This window comes from Eptesicus fuscus, chromosome 21, assembly GCF_027574615.1.
Source record: "Eptesicus fuscus isolate TK198812 chromosome 21, DD_ASM_mEF_20220401, whole genome shotgun sequence".
NCBI lineage: Eukaryota > Metazoa > Chordata > Mammalia > Chiroptera > Vespertilionidae > Eptesicus > Eptesicus fuscus.
The window spans coordinates 36,183,223-36,200,572 of record NC_072493.1 but is presented as its reverse complement, the minus strand read 5'-3'; the positions used below and the strand labels follow the sequence as shown (position 1 = coordinate 36,200,572).

General features: G+C 48.5%; 1 protein-coding gene across 1 annotated transcript in view; it reads right to left on the bottom strand.

Annotated features, from left to right (window-relative positions):
• The window catches only part of ACTN4 (actinin alpha 4), a 76,328-nt gene extending 59,475 nt beyond the window's left edge, over positions 1-16,853 (bottom strand). Inside the window, exon 1 of the mRNA XM_008139632.3 lies at positions 16,583-16,853. Within this exon, the coding sequence (XP_008137854.1) occupies positions 16,583-16,744 (162 nt within the window). The 5' untranslated portion in view covers positions 16,745-16,853. The remainder of the gene's footprint in view (positions 1-16,582) is intronic.
• Positions 16,854-17,350: the final 497 nt, after the last annotated feature.

Here is a 17,350-nt window from a genome sequence, read left to right as displayed (position 1 = left end):
AATGACATCATCCCAGGTTTGCCTCTTTGGCAAGGTCACCAATATTGTTTGCAGTTAATTTCCTGTAAAGGCAGGAAAGGAGCCCTGTGCCTTGAATCCTCCGCCTGTTCTGGGCCATCCTGTCAAGCCGAAACAAATATATTTTTTTGTTTTTCTTTTAAAAATACAAAACTTTCCTGAGCTTTTAACAAGCACCTTAATTACAGCTATAGAATGAGATATATTTATGGATGACCGCATGCCTGCTGATAATTAGCAAGTTGTAAGACCTTGCCCATCCTGAGATGGTTCCTTCTCCTTCATCCCCTCCCCGAAGCTCCTTTACCCCCTCCCTGAATGTCCAGGTTAATTAATAAATGTGACCTACACAAAACAAGCAGGTCTGGCCAGTCAGCACCTCTCCCTCAGGGCTCCGAGAGGGGCTTGTCCCTCCTCCCAAGCCGAGAACAGAAAATGTGCACTGGAGAGGGCTAATGATGCCGAAGATGTGACAGGTTTCAGGGGCCCCACTTTAAGTGCCGACACGGTTTAATTAAGCCTGGGCTAATTTAACCCTGGCACAATCAAGGGGAGAAAAACTGCTCCTCCTCTCAGAGGCAGCAAGTGCTTGGATTTGCCAGTTGCAACAAAGGAAGATCTCTCCAAGCAGATTTCCAGGCGGACTCTTGATGTGTGTGCGGAATACCTCTGATCTGTAGAATCCCAACTGGAGGTGCAGCTGATGCGGGCTGTTACTTTCCTTTCCGTGCACTTTTCTGTATAAGATGGGTGTCAACCACCACAACCCTGGTGGCCCTCCCGCAGGATCCCGCCTGTTGCCAACAAAGAGCAGCTCCTAAAAATGGCTCCCCCCCACCCCCGAACACTAGTCAGTTGTAACATTTTCCAAATTTGCTTAGAGCCTGCTGTGTTAGGGGAGAGGCTGGGAGGCGGACATTCTCCTCATTCTTTTGCCTTATTAGGTTGTGGATTTGATTGCTTTTGGGGGGGAATAGCGGCTAAAATGAGGAATGGCATCAGGAAGTGACCTCGGGAAGAGGAGGGGCAGGAGGAAGGTGGAAGAGGCTGCAGCAGCAGGCATGAGAAGCACTGAGGAAGGGGGCCTGGAAGGAACATGGCTCTGCTACACGATGGTCCCTCTTTCCAGGTCAGCAGCTGGGCACAGGATCCTACACACCTTAGGCCCCACATGATAGCGTTTTGGAACAGTTATTTTTGGGATTATCAATGGGAAGGCCTTCCTGTTTCCACACCCTTATCAATTGAGAGACGGTGGCCTAGCTTGAGGCCTTAGGTTGTTTCTAACTTGAGTAAGTTTTTGTTTGTTTGTTTGTTTGTTCTTACTTTGGGGGAAGGGGAAAGAAGGGGAACAGGGAAAGAGCCCCTCGGCTGATCCCAAACTTAACAAACTGAGTTACTTGTGTAAGAGCCTTGCCAGCACTGCCTATGGCTCCTGGACACACACAACTGTTCAGGGCTTGCAACTCTGAAAAAGAAGTTACCTCCCAGGTAATGAGGCCCAGATGGACCCAGAGGCTGGGAACGGGGCTATGTTATGTCACTTGCAGCTCAAATGCCAGCTGCCACTTGACAGAGGCTGCTTCTTTGAAGTTGGCTGGATTTAGGGTTCAGAGCTCCCTGGGGGAGGACTTCAGAAAAGGAGGTATATAGTTTGGCTTTCCACTGAGCTGCACATTTCAGCAGGCCCTTTCAACTCCCTTTAAGGAGGAAGCTCAGGCAGCAGATCCCACCTGGACACAGGTTGGTGAGCTGCTGAAAACATTCTGAGGCTACATTTATTGAGCACTGACAATGTGCCAGGCACTGTGCAAGTGTTTCACACACACCACTTATCTCACCTAATCCCAGAATCATCCTGAGAGGTGGGATAATGGCCCTTTTCAGGAGACACTGAGGCTTACTTACGTCCTGCCATGGGCCCAGGTGGACGAATATGGAGCCCGGGTCTGTCTTCCTCTAGGGGCTGTGCTCCGACCCCAGCCCTCTCCCCACACCGTACCTTTCACTACTTCCTCGTTCTGTCACCAGAAGCATCCTCCCACAGAAGCTTCCGCTCTCTCAACACCACCTCCCAGGTTGCAGCTGCCTGGGCCAAGAGACAGCCTGAATCCCAGGGACACCTGAGCCGCCGCCTATCTCTGGTGGGTAGGCTGGGTGCTATCGGCTAACCCACTGGCGGAGCAGGTGTGTCCTCCCAGCACCTGGGTTCATGCAAGAAAGTTATACTATGCAACAGCTCCCCAGAAACCTCTCTCAAAATGTGGGAAGAGCAATGCACCCCCGAATTACAACTAATGAGCCCCCGTTTCTCTCCTGGAAAAATGTCCACCTCCCTAACACCTTTACCTTTCAAAGGGGTGGAAAAAGGCAACTCTTGAGGATCGTCAGACAGACCCTGTCTGGAAAGTGCAATAAAATGCAATAGGAAACAGAAACGAGCTGTGATAATACCCTGCAGCCCTCTCCCTAACGCAGAGGCAGGACTCCAGTGCCCAAGCTACAGAGACTGGTTCATTCCAGGAGACACCTGCCATTCTCTCCATCCGCACCAAATCCTCCCATGGCAAACCTACTGGTCTCAGGCAGCTTAAGAGATAGAGGCTGGGTTCTCCTGGATGATTTTAGCTACTAAGTTACTTGCATGAGCTGAGCTATGTCATGGCTCTCAAGCATCATCTAGGGAGAGAAAAAACAAACAAACCTGAAACCACATGAAGAAAAAGGCCTGGGCCAGCACCCCAACCTTATCTTGTAGCAGGGCTTGAGTGCAACTCAAGTATGTCAAGTTTGGGAATGCATATCAAGGGCATTGCAGTATTTGAGTCAAACATTTAGCCATGAGCATCTGAATGAGTTTTTTTGGTTGTTTTTTTTTCTAAACACACTAGAGTATTTCCTGGGATAGGAACTCTTAACTTCCGTAAGCCAGCTCTAAGGCATTTATTTAGAGAAAGAAGAGCACCTGGAAGCTGAGCTTGGCAGGCAAGAATAAACTCTCAAGGCACAATACTTCTAGGCTACCTTCATTCCAAGGACAGCATGTTAGCTGTGGCACACCAAAACCAGCCAGCCTGTTGGGAGTCAACCCCATTCATTTCCATGATCTAATACAGAACTACCAGTCCCAGCTTTGGGTGAATCAGGAGGCAGTGGCAGCTTCACACACTGGAGGGGCCATAAGGCACAAAGCTTGGAGAGGCCCTTGAACATAAGAAGGGAGTTTCTCTATTCCTCTTTTTCTGAAGCCTGTGCTTATTCTGAAAACAAATGCTTTAAAAGTATCAGTCAGCCCGGACAGCATGGATCAGTGGTTGAGCACTGACCTATGAACAGGAGGTCAGAGTTTGATAACCGGTTAGGGCACATGCCCAGGTTGTGGGCTCAGTCCCCAGTGTGGGGCGTGCTGGAGGCAGCTGATCAGGGATTCTCTCTCATCACTGATGTTTCTGTCTCTCTCTCCCCCTCCCTTTCCTCTCTGAAATCAATAAAAAATATAGACATACATTTTATTTTATTTTTTAAGTATCAGTCAGAGCAGACTCCCACATAGGAAGGTGTCTGACCTGCTCACGATAGCCGTGAAAGCAACAGGGCCTGTGAATGGATTCGGATTCAGAACCTAGGATCTTGCTATTCAGAGCTCGCAAGACATGGCTAAGAAATACCCAACACAGTGACTCAAACGTGAAACTCCACAAAGACAATGCTCATCAGGGGAAGAAACTGGTAGGACCGCTCGTAAGAGGCAGCTAAGGAAAACTGTTCAGTTGCACACACAGGACCCCCTAATACTTGCCCCCAGAAACCTGCCCGAAGCTGGGGGAAAGGCCCACCCCTCCTGCACACTCACCTCCTTTATGAACGTTTCCATGACTGACCCCACCTGCCCTTATTCACCCCTCTCCTCTCCCAGGACACGGCCAGAGAGCTGTGGGCTTGTCGATGTGCAGCTGAGTGTCCTCCTGAGGTCTCATGTGGCTTTGCTCTCTCCCCAACTACACCGTGAGCTCCTTGAGATCATGGGCCGGGTCTCCGGTTTCTCTCATACCCCCAAAGGCTCGGTGCAGAGCTTCCCTCTGCAGAGGGGCCCAGCGAGGGCTGTCGTCTGGCCCTGGCGGTCATGTTTCTATCTGAGTGCTGGACTCCAAAGCCCATGAAGCCCTAACTCATGTTACACAAGATGCCGGTTGGCTATAAAATGCAGACCCACTTTGGTCAGTGGCCCCTAATTCTGCTCCCAAGTGACGACTGCTGAGGTCTTTCAAAAGACCTCCCAAGTTTTTACAGTGTGATAAAAAGAGACAGCTTCCCACATTTTCTAAGTGCAGGAACAGCTTGGAGCAAGTTCAGCTCAGCATAAATGCATAAGCTACCCACCGTGGAAACTTACAGCTGTATCCCAAACGTGGGGTAGGACTATATAACTGGACACATTTTCCATTTACCAAACACTTTCTTCCATAAAGGTGGAGTTTTATTTTTTCTATTTAAAGAATAAGGATAAACATATACACACACTTTTCTCCCCTCCTATACAGCTACTTAAAAGATTTAACAAGTTCACATGGGTATGCTGCCAGGAGAATGGAAACCTCACCATTTTCTTTCCAGATGAAGCAGCTGGGCTGGCCATGCCATTACAAAGACACCTTCATATTCCTTCCCTCCTTTATATTGTGTCGACAAGGTTAATTTTTGCTGCCAAATCCTATCAAGGGCAGGGCAGAGAAAATCCCAGCCCATGTCCACAATGGACATTTTATGATCCATGAGCTTCTTGCTGAATGCTGTGTGTACAGTCAGGAGTGTCTATTGATAGACCCAAGCTCTCTCTGTTCCTCCCTCTCTGAGTAAAAGCCACATAACTAGTTTGACAAGGTGTGCATTCAAATGGGGAGCCATGGGCCAAATGAAATCTTCGAGTTCCTGGATTGGCTTTCAGTGGGGTCTGGAAAGCTAAACGCCTCAGAGTGAATCGGCCTGCATGCCTGTCTCCCAGACCAAAGAAAACAAGGGGGAAATACTGAGTAAATGGAAGAGGGATTTACAGAGAAAGGGAGGACCTAGGAGAAGAGCCAGTTTAGAAAATCAGGCTTCCTGCCTTCCCACTTCAAAGAAGGAAACACAACACTTTACCAGAGATGCTTTGTAAATCATGCAGCCTCTTGATGGGACCGAAGGGGGCTGGAATTTGTACATGGGGTAAAAGTTAAGCTCCCTGAGAGACACTACAAAGCTATATGAGTACACAGTGCCATAAAACTCCAGATTTAAAAGTTACCAAGGCTTTAATCAAACACAGGTGTCTCCTGCAGCAATGATCACAGAGATAATTGAAGCTTTTGTTCGGTTTAATGTTCTACAGTCCTGGGGTTCCCACTTTAGAAGTCAGTTCTGGTCTGGCCTGTCCAGGAGGCCTGAGAGGAAAGGGTTGAAGTGACAGTTTTGGAAGCATGAGGTTCCTGGCCTACTATAGTCTAAGAGGGACAAAATTTGCATATTCTAGGCCTCAACACCAAGTCTAACAAAGCTCTCGGAGATCTGGCTGCGCCCAGCTTTTCAACATGCCCTGCCCTGAACCACTTTGGCCTTCTTTCTTTTCTCCGTGCCTCCACACTCTAGTGCCCTCTGCTTGGAACAGCCTTAACCCAGTGCTCTCTTGGCTCTCTCTTCCTCGCTCGTGTAAAAATGAGAGCACAGGCTTGAGAGGCAGGCCTTCCAGGTTCAAATCCTGACACTGTCACTTGGGCAAGTGGCTTAAACTTCCATGGATTCATTGTTTGCTCCTGTCCTGTAAAGGTAACAACATCTATCTCACAGGATTACACAAGTCAGTCCGTGTGAAGCACTGAGAATAGTGTCTAGTATGGAGTAATGTGCTAGCTATTATTTAATTCCTGGTACATAATCCTATCTGAAAATCCCATTTTATTTACATGCTTGCTCTCTGTCTCCCACCAGCCTGTGAATAAAGAACATATAAAAATGAAAAGAAAAAAAAAAGAACATATAGAAATGAGATGGAAGATGGTTTGCATTTGGTCATCAGGGTAGCCAGTGGCCAATCCTAAAGCAGAGAACAGCTCCCAAAGCCCCTCAACGGCCCCCACTCTGACAACTGAACCCACAGAGTCTGAATGGCTACTCAGACGTCTCATGTTTAAACTATGCTTGGAATGTTTGATAGGAACATGCATTTATTTTTAGGCAAAAAAATGCTCCTAAGCTAACCCTATGGCCCTGTAGCAGGCCGTATTTGGCAAGGACTGCCTTGGGGTTGTTTATTAAAGAAGCCCAGAACTTTCTCAAGTCCAAGGTAGCTGCTGAGAGAACTCAATGCACTGTGAGCGTCTATTTTTATGGTCAAAGCTTGTTCCCTTTGAATCTCTGGAATGTTTCTGTGCAGCAGGTAAGAGCTGCTCACCTTCCCCAGCTTTGGCCCAATGACCCCTAAAAAAGGTTCACAGCTCTCTTCTGTGGGGTGTCCCTGAGTTGTCAGTTAATGTAAGTTAAAAAGGAAAGGGAAAGTTTGTTTCTCAAAATGGTTAAGAAGGCCCTTCAAACTGGTCTAGGTATTCCCTTTCATCCCACCAGTAGACACAGTACTGGGTGACTTCAGACCTGACATCTCTGAAAAAGACATCTTGATACAGACCATTCTGTTTTACAGAAAGTCAAATCCTACCAGACTTGGCAGCATAGCTCAAATGATCAAAAAAAAAAAAACTGCCTCACAATCCTGGTGATGTTTACCGTCTGGATACCTTCCAGGGCTGGTTAGCAGACAGCCTGTAAGAAGGGTTGATTCATCAGACTGCCCTTGAACAAGCTTGGCAAGCTGGCTGCTTCCAGACATTTTGAATTCTGAAACGGAGTTTATTTCATAGGCCAAAACTGGAAGATCATACAAACCTAATAACATTTAAAAATAACAAAAACAACAACTGACTCTTCCAAATACAAGTCATGCCAGCAACAGGCAAAGAAGCACTTGGGCCCCAACCGGTTTGGCTCAGTGGATAGAGCGTCAGCCTGCAGACTGAAGGGTCCCAAGTTCGATTCCGGTCAAGGGCATGTACCTTGGTTGCGGGCACATCCCCAGTTAGGGGGTGTGCAGGAGGCAGCTGATCGATGTTTCTAACTCTCTATCCCTCTCCCTTCCTCTCTATAAAAAAATCAATAAAATATATTTAGAAAAACACACACACACTTGGTGAAAGCATTTAATATTTTTACCAGACACTGAGTCTAATGCTCATTTCCTTAAAGAAGGGGGAATAAAAAGGGGAAAAATGGTTTATTTACTGTCAGAGTTGGAGTAGGAAGGAAGTGGATTTTTAAAAAAATGTTATCATGGAATGAACTGTGCTGGGATTTGCTGGAAACTTGAGTTCTTTTTGTCAGTGTTTGTGAAAGCAGGCAAAAGATGCAGGCACATTTTGCCCTGCTATTGAGAAGTCACATAGCTGAGATTCCAACTCTAAATGCCTAGAGAAAAAACATACGTCCCAGCCACAAAACCAACAGCAGCTTTCACAGTGTACTCTCCTTTTTCTTCTCCCTCTCTCATGTGCAAATACACACCCCTAGTCGATAAAACAGACTGGCCCAAGTCCTATGTCAGGGAACAGGGGTCCCTAGTCCCCCTACCCAACATGGCCACCATGCATGAGAGTATTTTCCTGAGACCAGTTAGCAGCATCAAATTTCTGTACAGTGAAACCAACATTCCACCATTAGAGATGCCTCCCTCTGGTTCAAAGGCACTCCTCCCCAAAACAGTAAGTAAGCAACTCCGTTTCTATGGTAATATCAACCAAATACCTCTCATTCATACACCCAGATTTAGACTGATAGAACACTAATGTGTGACTGTTCACACATTGGCATACTAAGGCCATGACTTCCGGCACTGCCCTTAGCGCTTGGTAAAGGAACGCCTGTCATTTCAACAATGCAAGCTGAGGAAGCAACCTCCACAACCTAAGTTGTTGAATCACTTTCAAACTTCCTTCTGAGGTTTTTACTAACTTCAAACTGGCCTTCTTCAGGCATCAAAATGAAGCATTATAGAAAGAAAGAAGGAAACAAGGAAAGAAGGAAGGAAAGAAGAAAAGAAAGGAAGGAAGAAAAGAAAGGAAGAAAGGCAACTTTTACTTCTTGCCATGCCCCATCCTGGATGGCTGCTAATTAAGACATTCTTTTTTTTTAAATATATTTTTATTGATTTCAAAGAGATAGGAAGGAAGTGGGGGATAGGAATAGAAACATCAATGATGAGAATTATTGATTGGCTGCCTTCTGCACACCCCTTACTGATGATTGAGCCCACATCACAGGCATGTGCCCTGACTGAAAATCGAACCCTGACCTCCTGGTTCATAGGTCAACGTTCAACCACTGAACCACACAGGCCAGACTAATTAAGACATTCTTAAGAGCTGAATCAGATTCATTACTACACAGGAGGTAAGATATGAAAACTCTTTACCTTAGGCTTTTTGGAGATTAAAAAACCAAATATGTTCCTTTTACACATGGAGAACAAGGAGTAAGGAGTGCTGCCTGCCTTCCCATCCACCTGGACTGTGCCTTCTACTACTCTCGACAGCTGTCAGGGATGGGGGAAAGATGAAAAGAAAAACCCACTAGAAAGCCAGTGACAAACATCACTCAGCCCCACACCTTTGGGGGGGGAAACTTTAAATAGCATAAAACAAACCACAGTGTCTTCTTTATTCCTACCCAAAGCTGTAGACACAAATGCTATTGTACTGCTAGCGCTCTAGCATCCCATTCAATCATTTCAACACCATCACCGATATTTCCCAAGATGACTTCACTGTTTTGCATAGTAACTGCCACTTCCAACTATTTCTGCACCATTTGGATAGTTCCACTGGAAGACAAAGAATCTGTTCTGCTCTGATATTTGGAAAAAAAACATTTAAATAAGCCTTTCTTAACTCTGCAGGAGAGCACTGCTTTCCTTTCAGAACTCAGGATTCCAATACCCAGATGGGGGAGCAGTATAGTTGATGCATGGGGGCAGCCAAACTTGAGGTGTATACGTGTAAGAAAGCTGTGGAGTCTTAAAAAGAAAAAGGTGCCCAGAGGCATGGCTAAGTGGTTGAGCTTCAACCTATGAACCAGGAGGTCATGATTCGATTCCCGGTCAGGGCACATGCCTGGGTGTGGGCTCCATCCCCAGTGTGGGGTGTGCAGGAGGCAGCCGATCAATGATTCTCTCTCATCATTGATGTTTCTCTCTCTCTCTCTCCTTCTTCCTTCCTCTCTAAAAAAAGAAAAAGGTGTGTGAGGAGCAAGTGCTGAACCTGCAATTCTTAAATTTACCATGTGGCCCTGGTTTCCTAAAAAATAAAAATAAAAAATCCTAGCCCTGACCTGTTTGGCTCAGTGGATAGAGCGCCGGCCTGCAGACTAAAAGGTCCCAGGTTCGATTCCGGTCTAGGGCATGTACCTTGGTTGCAGGCACATCCCTGGTAGGAGGTGTGCAGGAAGCAGCTGATCAATGTTTCTCTCTCATAGATGTTTCTAACTCTCTTTCCCTCTCCGTTCCTCTCTGTAAAAAAATTTTTTAAAAAATCCTAACATTTGGAAGCAAAGATAAATCCCATGTCAGCCAGCTATGAGTGACATGTTCAAGTCTGGTAGGACAGTGGGCAGGCAAAACGGGCTGTGTACTCCTGGGTATGTCACTCTGCCCTGAGTCCAGTGACAAAGTTTTTTCCAAGGTGGCACGCACACATGGTAGAGTTTAAGCTTATCCACATTCTATATTAAACCTTGAATCACAATGAGAAAGTTATTCCCTTTGATTCTCTTGTAAACCTTCTGATTACTTCAAAGAGAACGGCTCTGCTTGATAGCACCTCACCAATACCTGCCAATCTCTCTCTCTCTCTCTCTCTCTCTATTTTAAATAAGTTTACTATTTTTTTATTTGTTGTTAATCCTCACCAGGGTATTTTTTCCACTGAATTTTGGAGAGAGTGGAAGGGCGGGAGGAAAAAAGAAAGACACAGAGAGAAACATGGATGTGAGAAAGACATTGATTGGTTGCCTCCTATGCAGTGGGATCGAACCTGCAACCCAGGTATGTCTGCAACTGGGAATCTAAACCTGACACCCTTCGGTGCACAGCCACACCAGCCAGGGCACTGCCAATCTCTCTCTCTCTCTCTCTCTCTCTCTCTCTCTCTCTCTCTCAAAATTGATTTCAGGATTTCAGAAAGGAAGGGAGAGAGAGAGAGACACATCAATGATGAGAGAGCAAGAGCATCTTTGATTCATTGATCGGCTGCCTGCTACACACCCCACAATGGAGATCAAGCCTGCAACCTGGGCATGTGCCCTGACCAGGAATCAAACCATGACCATGACCACTGAGCCTTGTCAGCTGGGCCTGCCAATCTCTTTTTAACAAAGGGAGCAGGCCTCTGGCCCAGAGCCTTCAGCAGGAATAATACCTAGCTAGAATTTAGCAACATGGTTGTTTTCAGCCTGTTTATTTTTGCCATTTTCTATTTATGGCCAGAGAAGCTGGGTTTTCTGTTTACCACACTCACAACTTTCCCTTTTAAAACAGGTTTAAGAAGACAAATTGACTTAAAGCTACAAAGTATGTGAAAGTGGGTATGGAAAAATCGCAAATGACTGGTTTAGGAAAAGCGCAGGTGGGGGTGGGCGGGACAACGGCTCTGGCTGAGCAACCACTGTCCCTTCTGAAAACAGGATGGTTCCTCACATTTGGGGGCATGAGGACTCATCCTAGGAAGGCAGGAGCCAATACAGAAACAAGTGGCAAATAGCAAATCCCAAGGAAGCTCAATCCACTCGCTTTTAGATAACACTTCAATAAATTACATTTAAGAAAAAGGCCGGAGTAACTGCTGCCCAGACTGAAGAGAAAGCAAGTTACACAACCAGCTTTTTTAAAGACTTTCCACGGACATTCCAAGTAAAGGCATCTGTCCTTTATGAGGGAAAGGAGATGGGGCGGGACATAAAAGAACAACACAACCTAAACGCGCACCACCCAGGCAAATGTCTCAGGGATTTTTATCATCCCAGAGACCACTACTTGGATAGAACTTCCCCAACACTGGTGTCAGCACTCTTGCCAGTTAAATGTATGCAAAGATTCCACTTTCTGGAGGAGGCAGGGTCCTTCTCCTCCCAGCCAGTTGGTTAATTTCTCCTCCCAATCAGATAACTCTTTAAACAGAGGTTGGAATTTTAAATTTTTTGTTTCTCTTGATTCACTGAACCTTACACTACTTGATACCTGGGATACTGACTAAAATGTAACTCATAAACCTTCTTCAAGAAAAGCAAGTGTTAACTTGTGCCACTTTCAGACACTTTAACAAATTCTGGTGCCTCGAATGCCAATACTGTAAAACTAACTTTCCTTATATGTGTGCTTTAATTTTTCCTGGAGACTCAAGCCACCCATGATATAAAGACTTCTTTCAAACCTCATGGATGAAGGGATTTGTATCTGTCCCAAGTAGAAACTTCCGCCTACTTTTTTAGTAGGTCAGTGTTTCAGTTACCACAGCCATTGAATTACCAAATTGCTATCACTTGCCTCCTATTTCCATGAAAAAGAAAGGGGGAAAGGCTTAAGGTAACAGGAGTGCTTTTGTTATTCTGTAAAACAAATACATAAATAAAGGCAGCGGAAGAGACTGAAGGTGATGATGAGAGCATGGACATCACTAAGTGAAAGAAATAAGGATAAAGCTAGGGGATCTAGAATATACTAATATCAGGGAAGAGATAAATATGTTGACAGGTTAGCTATTCAGAAAACCTTAGTTAGATATTCACTAATTATTTTTGCTCTCCCCCCCCCACCCACAAATAAAACAGCAATTTTTTTATTTATTTATTTTTTTTTTTAAGAACAATCCTTAGCCCTAGCTGGTTTGGATCAGTGGATAGAGCATTGGCCTGCGGACTGAAGGGTTCCGGGTTCAATTCTGGTCAAGGGCACGTACCTCGGTTGCAAGCTTGATCCCTGGCCCTAGTGGGAGCAAATGCGGGAGGCAACCAATTGATGTGTCTCTCTCACATCGATGCTTCTCTGTCTCTACCCTTCCCTTCCACTCTCTCTAAAAATCAATGGGAAAATATCCTTGGATGAGGATTACTAAAAAATAAAAAATATAAAAATATATACCGTAAAAAGAACAATCCTTAGATCTGGTCAAAGGCGTGTATAAGTCGCAGCACACTATAAATCAATATTACGGCAAAAGCCTAGTGTCCACAGTCTCAAATTCCTTGAGCCTTCCCAAATCAATTCTTTTTTTGCTCCATTCTCTTTGCAGTCATCTGCTAAATAACGTTGCCAGATAACTTACACCACTCATTCAGTTAACTCTGAAAATGGGCAGTGTCTGGCCAGAGTCTGCCATGACTGTAGTATATGTTTAAATGGCAGAAACTCCCACCCGAGGCTTCAGACTGGAAGCCAGGCTTGTCTCTGCTGTCCTGACATCCGATTAAGAGGACATTGTGAGAGTGCAATCCTACATTTCAACTGGCCTTCCTGACTGCATCTCGGGAGTGTAGCAGCAGCAGCACCTGGGTATTAAAACAGCACCCCGATTTCCTGGGTTGTTTTCCTCCAAACTTTCCCCACACAGCAGCCCGCTCGAGGCCAGGCAATCGGCTGCCATCAAATGAAACCATTTGCACCAGTTTCCAACCGAAGAGTGAGTCAGCTCCCTGATGTAAAGTAGTCTCCTTATTGGTCTCTGAAGCTGGAACCAGAGAGGGTGTTTCAAAAGGCAGAGGGCAATCCTGGGTCCACATCCTGAACTACTGGAGATTAGATGAAACAGCAGGCACCACTCCACAGCACCAACCACATTTCAGCACTCAACTGAATTAGTATGAGCGGCTGCGAGGGACGCTGAACTCCTAGGCCATCTTCCCACACCTCACCACTTCTGCAGTCATCATAAAAGCCTCGTTCTAAAACACATCATGGGAGAGGGAAAATATATAGTGCTAGCAGTTGAATAGCTTCCCCTACCCCTCCCTCTCCCTGAAGGCAGAGTATACCTGCCCCCCCCCCCCAAGTCTTATTTCTAAATGGCAACAGAGTTTGGTGGTGGTGGTTGTGTGTTTTGTTTTTTTGTAAGTATGTTATTCGATTTGGAAAACTGCAAAGGACATGCTAGTCTTAGCCAGATCCTAAGAGGCAAGCAATTAGAGTAATGGAACAAAATAACAGATGGCTTCTTTGGGGCCTCCATCAGCAACCTAAAAAACACACAAAACACCTTCTTGGGCCCTAGCTGGTTTGGCTCAGTGGAGAGAGCGTCAGCCTGCGGACTGAAGGGTTCCTGGTTCGATTCTGGTCAAGAGCACATGCCCAGGTTGCGGGCTCAATCCTCAGTAGGTGTTGTGCAAGAGGCAGCCAATCAATGATTCTCATCATTGATGTTTTCTCTCTCTCTCTCTCTCTCTCTCCCTCACCCTTTCTCTCTGAAATCAATTTCTTGGAGAAAAACAAAACACCATCAGAACGAACTTTCAAATAATTAACTCACATTTGATACAGCCTGAGCCAAAGGTCAGGATCTAAACACCGAGGCCCCGTAAACAGTGATGTTTCAGTGAACATGGAAGCTTGGCAAAGGCGGCATTTCCTCTTGCTGTGATTGAGTTCTGGAGCAGCTGTCACGAGACCTCACCTATCCAGGAGAATAGGCGGTGACCAGGCGACCCAAGTTCCAGCTTCAGAGACCAATTCCCTCTTTCAGAAATTGGAAGAGGGAACTGTAGCCCAGAACTATAATTGTTGGGGAACTTACTCAAAAATCAGACCTGTCCTTCCCCAGAACTCCTAGGGTCTTCTTGTGTCATAACTGTTGCATAACCTACTTATCAGGAAATGCCTTGGTTACAGAGGTTCCTAGAAGTCAGAGCAAAGGTAAAAACTTTAGGTAAAATTAAGAACCACAGGAGCCACAAACACCCTGTGACTTGGGCCAATCCTTGTCTAAGTCCTAGAAGAATTCAATTCCACACGATGTAAGGGCCTACGGGTGACCTGGACACAGCTTCTTAGAGTGAGTATGCGCAAGACATTTACAGAACTGCCATTCTCCCTGTGACTAGTGGCTCAGCCTTGAAGAGGCAAGAAGGCAGTCTGTCATTCACTAAAGCAACACTGCAACATGGAAAAATCCAACTATCCTGTTTGGCTGTGTGGGGGTGGGGTGGGAGAGGGTCCTCGTAGAAAGAGAACAGCACCAACTTGTGTACACATTCCTTTCCATTACTCTTTCCTCTTTTCATAAAGGATCCCTACCCCGTAATAGGAAAGTGCACAGCAATGAAGTAAATTTCCCCCCAAAGAACAGCTATGTGTAGATATTCGCTGTAGCAGGTATAAAGCAGGACGTACTTACGGAGAACCTAAAGCACTGGTATTACAACACACTCAGCCACCCTCTCCTTCAACCTTGCCTGGTCACTGAGGATGGAAGGAGGGAGAATGACACACAGCAGCAAGGCCTTGGGGTTCCGGTGAGTCCTGGTCCACACCCAGAGTTGGACGGTGCCCCAGCCTCACCCTGTGTGACGGGAGCCTATAACCACAAAGGGGCATACACTACCTCCCAGAGGAGAGGGAACTGAGCTGGCAAAGGGAGGCACTTAGGGAGCAGTGGAAGGAGGGAGGGAGAAGCAAGGTTTCCCTTTCCTGCCACTGCTCAAGCACCTGGAGCAAGAGAAGACAGATCCCAGACATTCTCCAAAACAACCCCATGGCACTTTGCTCCCCTCCCAACTTTCCAGGTCTCTTGGCAACTCTTAACCTTTTCCAAGCCGGCACTGCCTCAGGTAATAAATAATTGTTCCAACTGCAGAACAGACCTCCCGTTCCCCTCAAAAAGCATTTCTATGTCAGATGATCTCAACCTGCCCACCCTGAGGCAGGTGGGGCAACAGATAAGAACGCCACCCTCCCCCCCGCCCCCCTATCACGGAGGAGGAAATCCAAGCAGAGGTTGGTAATTTACCCAAGGTTATGCTAGGCCCCACCCCAGGGAGGGCTTGGAACAGCTGCTCCCTTCACCCTTTCCCCTCCGGACGGGGCTGCCGAAGCCCCGTACCACACACGTCCATCTTTGCAAGCCTGGAGGAGAGAACTGCACTGAGAGATCAGGGTCTTACCCAGGACCACAGAACTGTTCAGTAACCAACCCGGGAAGAAAATGCAGACCTCCGGAACACACTCAATGCTTCCAACTCCAAGGACCTCCCACCCGCCTCGGCTCGCCCGCCTGCTCACACACACAGTGCTCTCAGCACACGCTCAAACCCTCTCTCGTACCAGCCCGGACACACCACCAGTGCCCCCTAAACACAGACCCTGCTTTAGGAGCTCTTCGTGCCCCCTCGCCCCCAACACAACTCTTCCTACTTTCCAACCTTCACAGCACACACTTCCAACCCGGAGCTGCACCGTCAGCCCCCCCACCCCGCCCCCAAACGCCTTCCCGGTCTCTCCAGCACAGGACTCCTTCCTAGCGAGCCCTTCCTTTTCCTCACTAAGCTCCCCCCGCAGCTCCTTCCCGCTCCCGCCGCGCTCCCCTCTCCCAGTCCCGCAGGCTCCTCCGGCTTCGCTGCACCTTCCACCTCCCACCTCCCACCCGTTCTCGGAAAATCCTCCCCCAAACCATGCCAAATGCTCTCTATCCCCGGCAGCCTCTCCCACCCGCAGCCATTCCCGATGCCTGTCTCCCCCTTTTCCCTTCAAAAGGGGGCACCCCGAATACACCTCACCCCTTCGGGAACTTCTCGTTCACAGGTCCCTGCCCCGACCTCCCTCCCCGACCCCCCCCCACACACACACACCTCCCCACACCCCAGCCCACGTCTCCGCACCCACTCCTTAGCCCCTCTCCTTCCCACGTCCCAAGCTTGGTCCTCCCACTCCTCTTGCTCCTCCATCCCTTCCTCGCCATCCCACTCCATCACAGCCTTCCGGAACCTTCGTCCTCATTCAGCACCCCCACCCTGCTGCTCCCACAACCCCCACCCCCTCCCAGCCTTTCTCTACCCCAAATAACCCCTCCGCCCTCCAGCTCCGCTTCGGGCTCCCTCAACCCCAGTCCGGTCCTGACCCGCAAATTCGACTCCCCCGTTTGTTTCTCTTTAGCGCCTCAGACCCCAATTCCATTTGAGATTCTCCAATCACCTCCTCGGTGCCCCCCGATTCCCCGCCCCGCCTTCCAATTCCTTCATCGGGCTCCCGGAGTCCTTTTCCTTAAGACTTCCACATTCCCAACTGGGCCGCCAATTATTTGTTCCAGAGTCCCAATTCTTGCTCAAGTTCTGCGATTCCTTTTCAGGACTCCAAACCCACCCCCAGACCCGCCCATTCCTTCTCAGGACCCCCCCAGTTCCCATCACAGACCCTCCAATCCCCTCCCAGGGACCTCCCACCCGCTTCGCGGCCCCCAGCCTCCCCGAGGAGCCCCCCTCCAGCCGGTCCGGCCCGCAGGCCGCGCACCTTGCGCTGCTGCTTCTCCCAGGCCGGGTCCAACAGCAGGTCCCGGTCCCAGTCGTCTTCCTGGGCCATGTAGTCGCCCATGCTACCCCCGCCGCCGGCGCCGTTGCCCCCGCTGCTGGGGCCGTACTGGTACGACTGGTTCGCCGCGTGGTAGTCCACCATTCCGCCGCCTCTCGCTCGCCCACCAGCCGGTCCGCTCCCGCCTCAGCTCCCGCCCCTCTGCCCGAGCTGCTGCTGCTGCTGCCGCCGCCGCCGCCGCCGCCGCTTCAGCTGCTTCAGCCCGCCCTCGGCCCGCGCCTGCGCACTGCCCGCCACGCCTGCGCACCGCGCCGCCGCCGCCCTCCCGCGCGCGCGCGCCTGCAGCCCTGGAAAGCGCCTGGACGCTCCGTCCTCGGGAAGCTCGGCGCCTGCGCAGAGTCCACTTTCCCCCGCCGCCCCTCCGGCTCCGGTAGGAGCCGCGCCCCTTCTCCCGCAGGAGCGCGCGCGGTCTCGCCGTGTGGGCGGGGCCAGCCGGGAATGATTCACCGGGCGAGTGTCGTCCTCAGGCCTTAACCTGCTCGGGCGGGGAATGAAGTCCCGCTCGGCAACGCAAATTCAGCAAGTATTTATTAAACGCCTGCTGTGTGCCAGACCATGTTTTACGCCTCGGCAGAAAACAAGATGGGCAGAAGTCCTTGCCTTCTTGGAGCTACTTTCCAGTGAAGGGAGTCAACAAACAAAATGTTAAGATGTACATAGTATATTCGAAGGTGAAACGTGTTAGTGAGA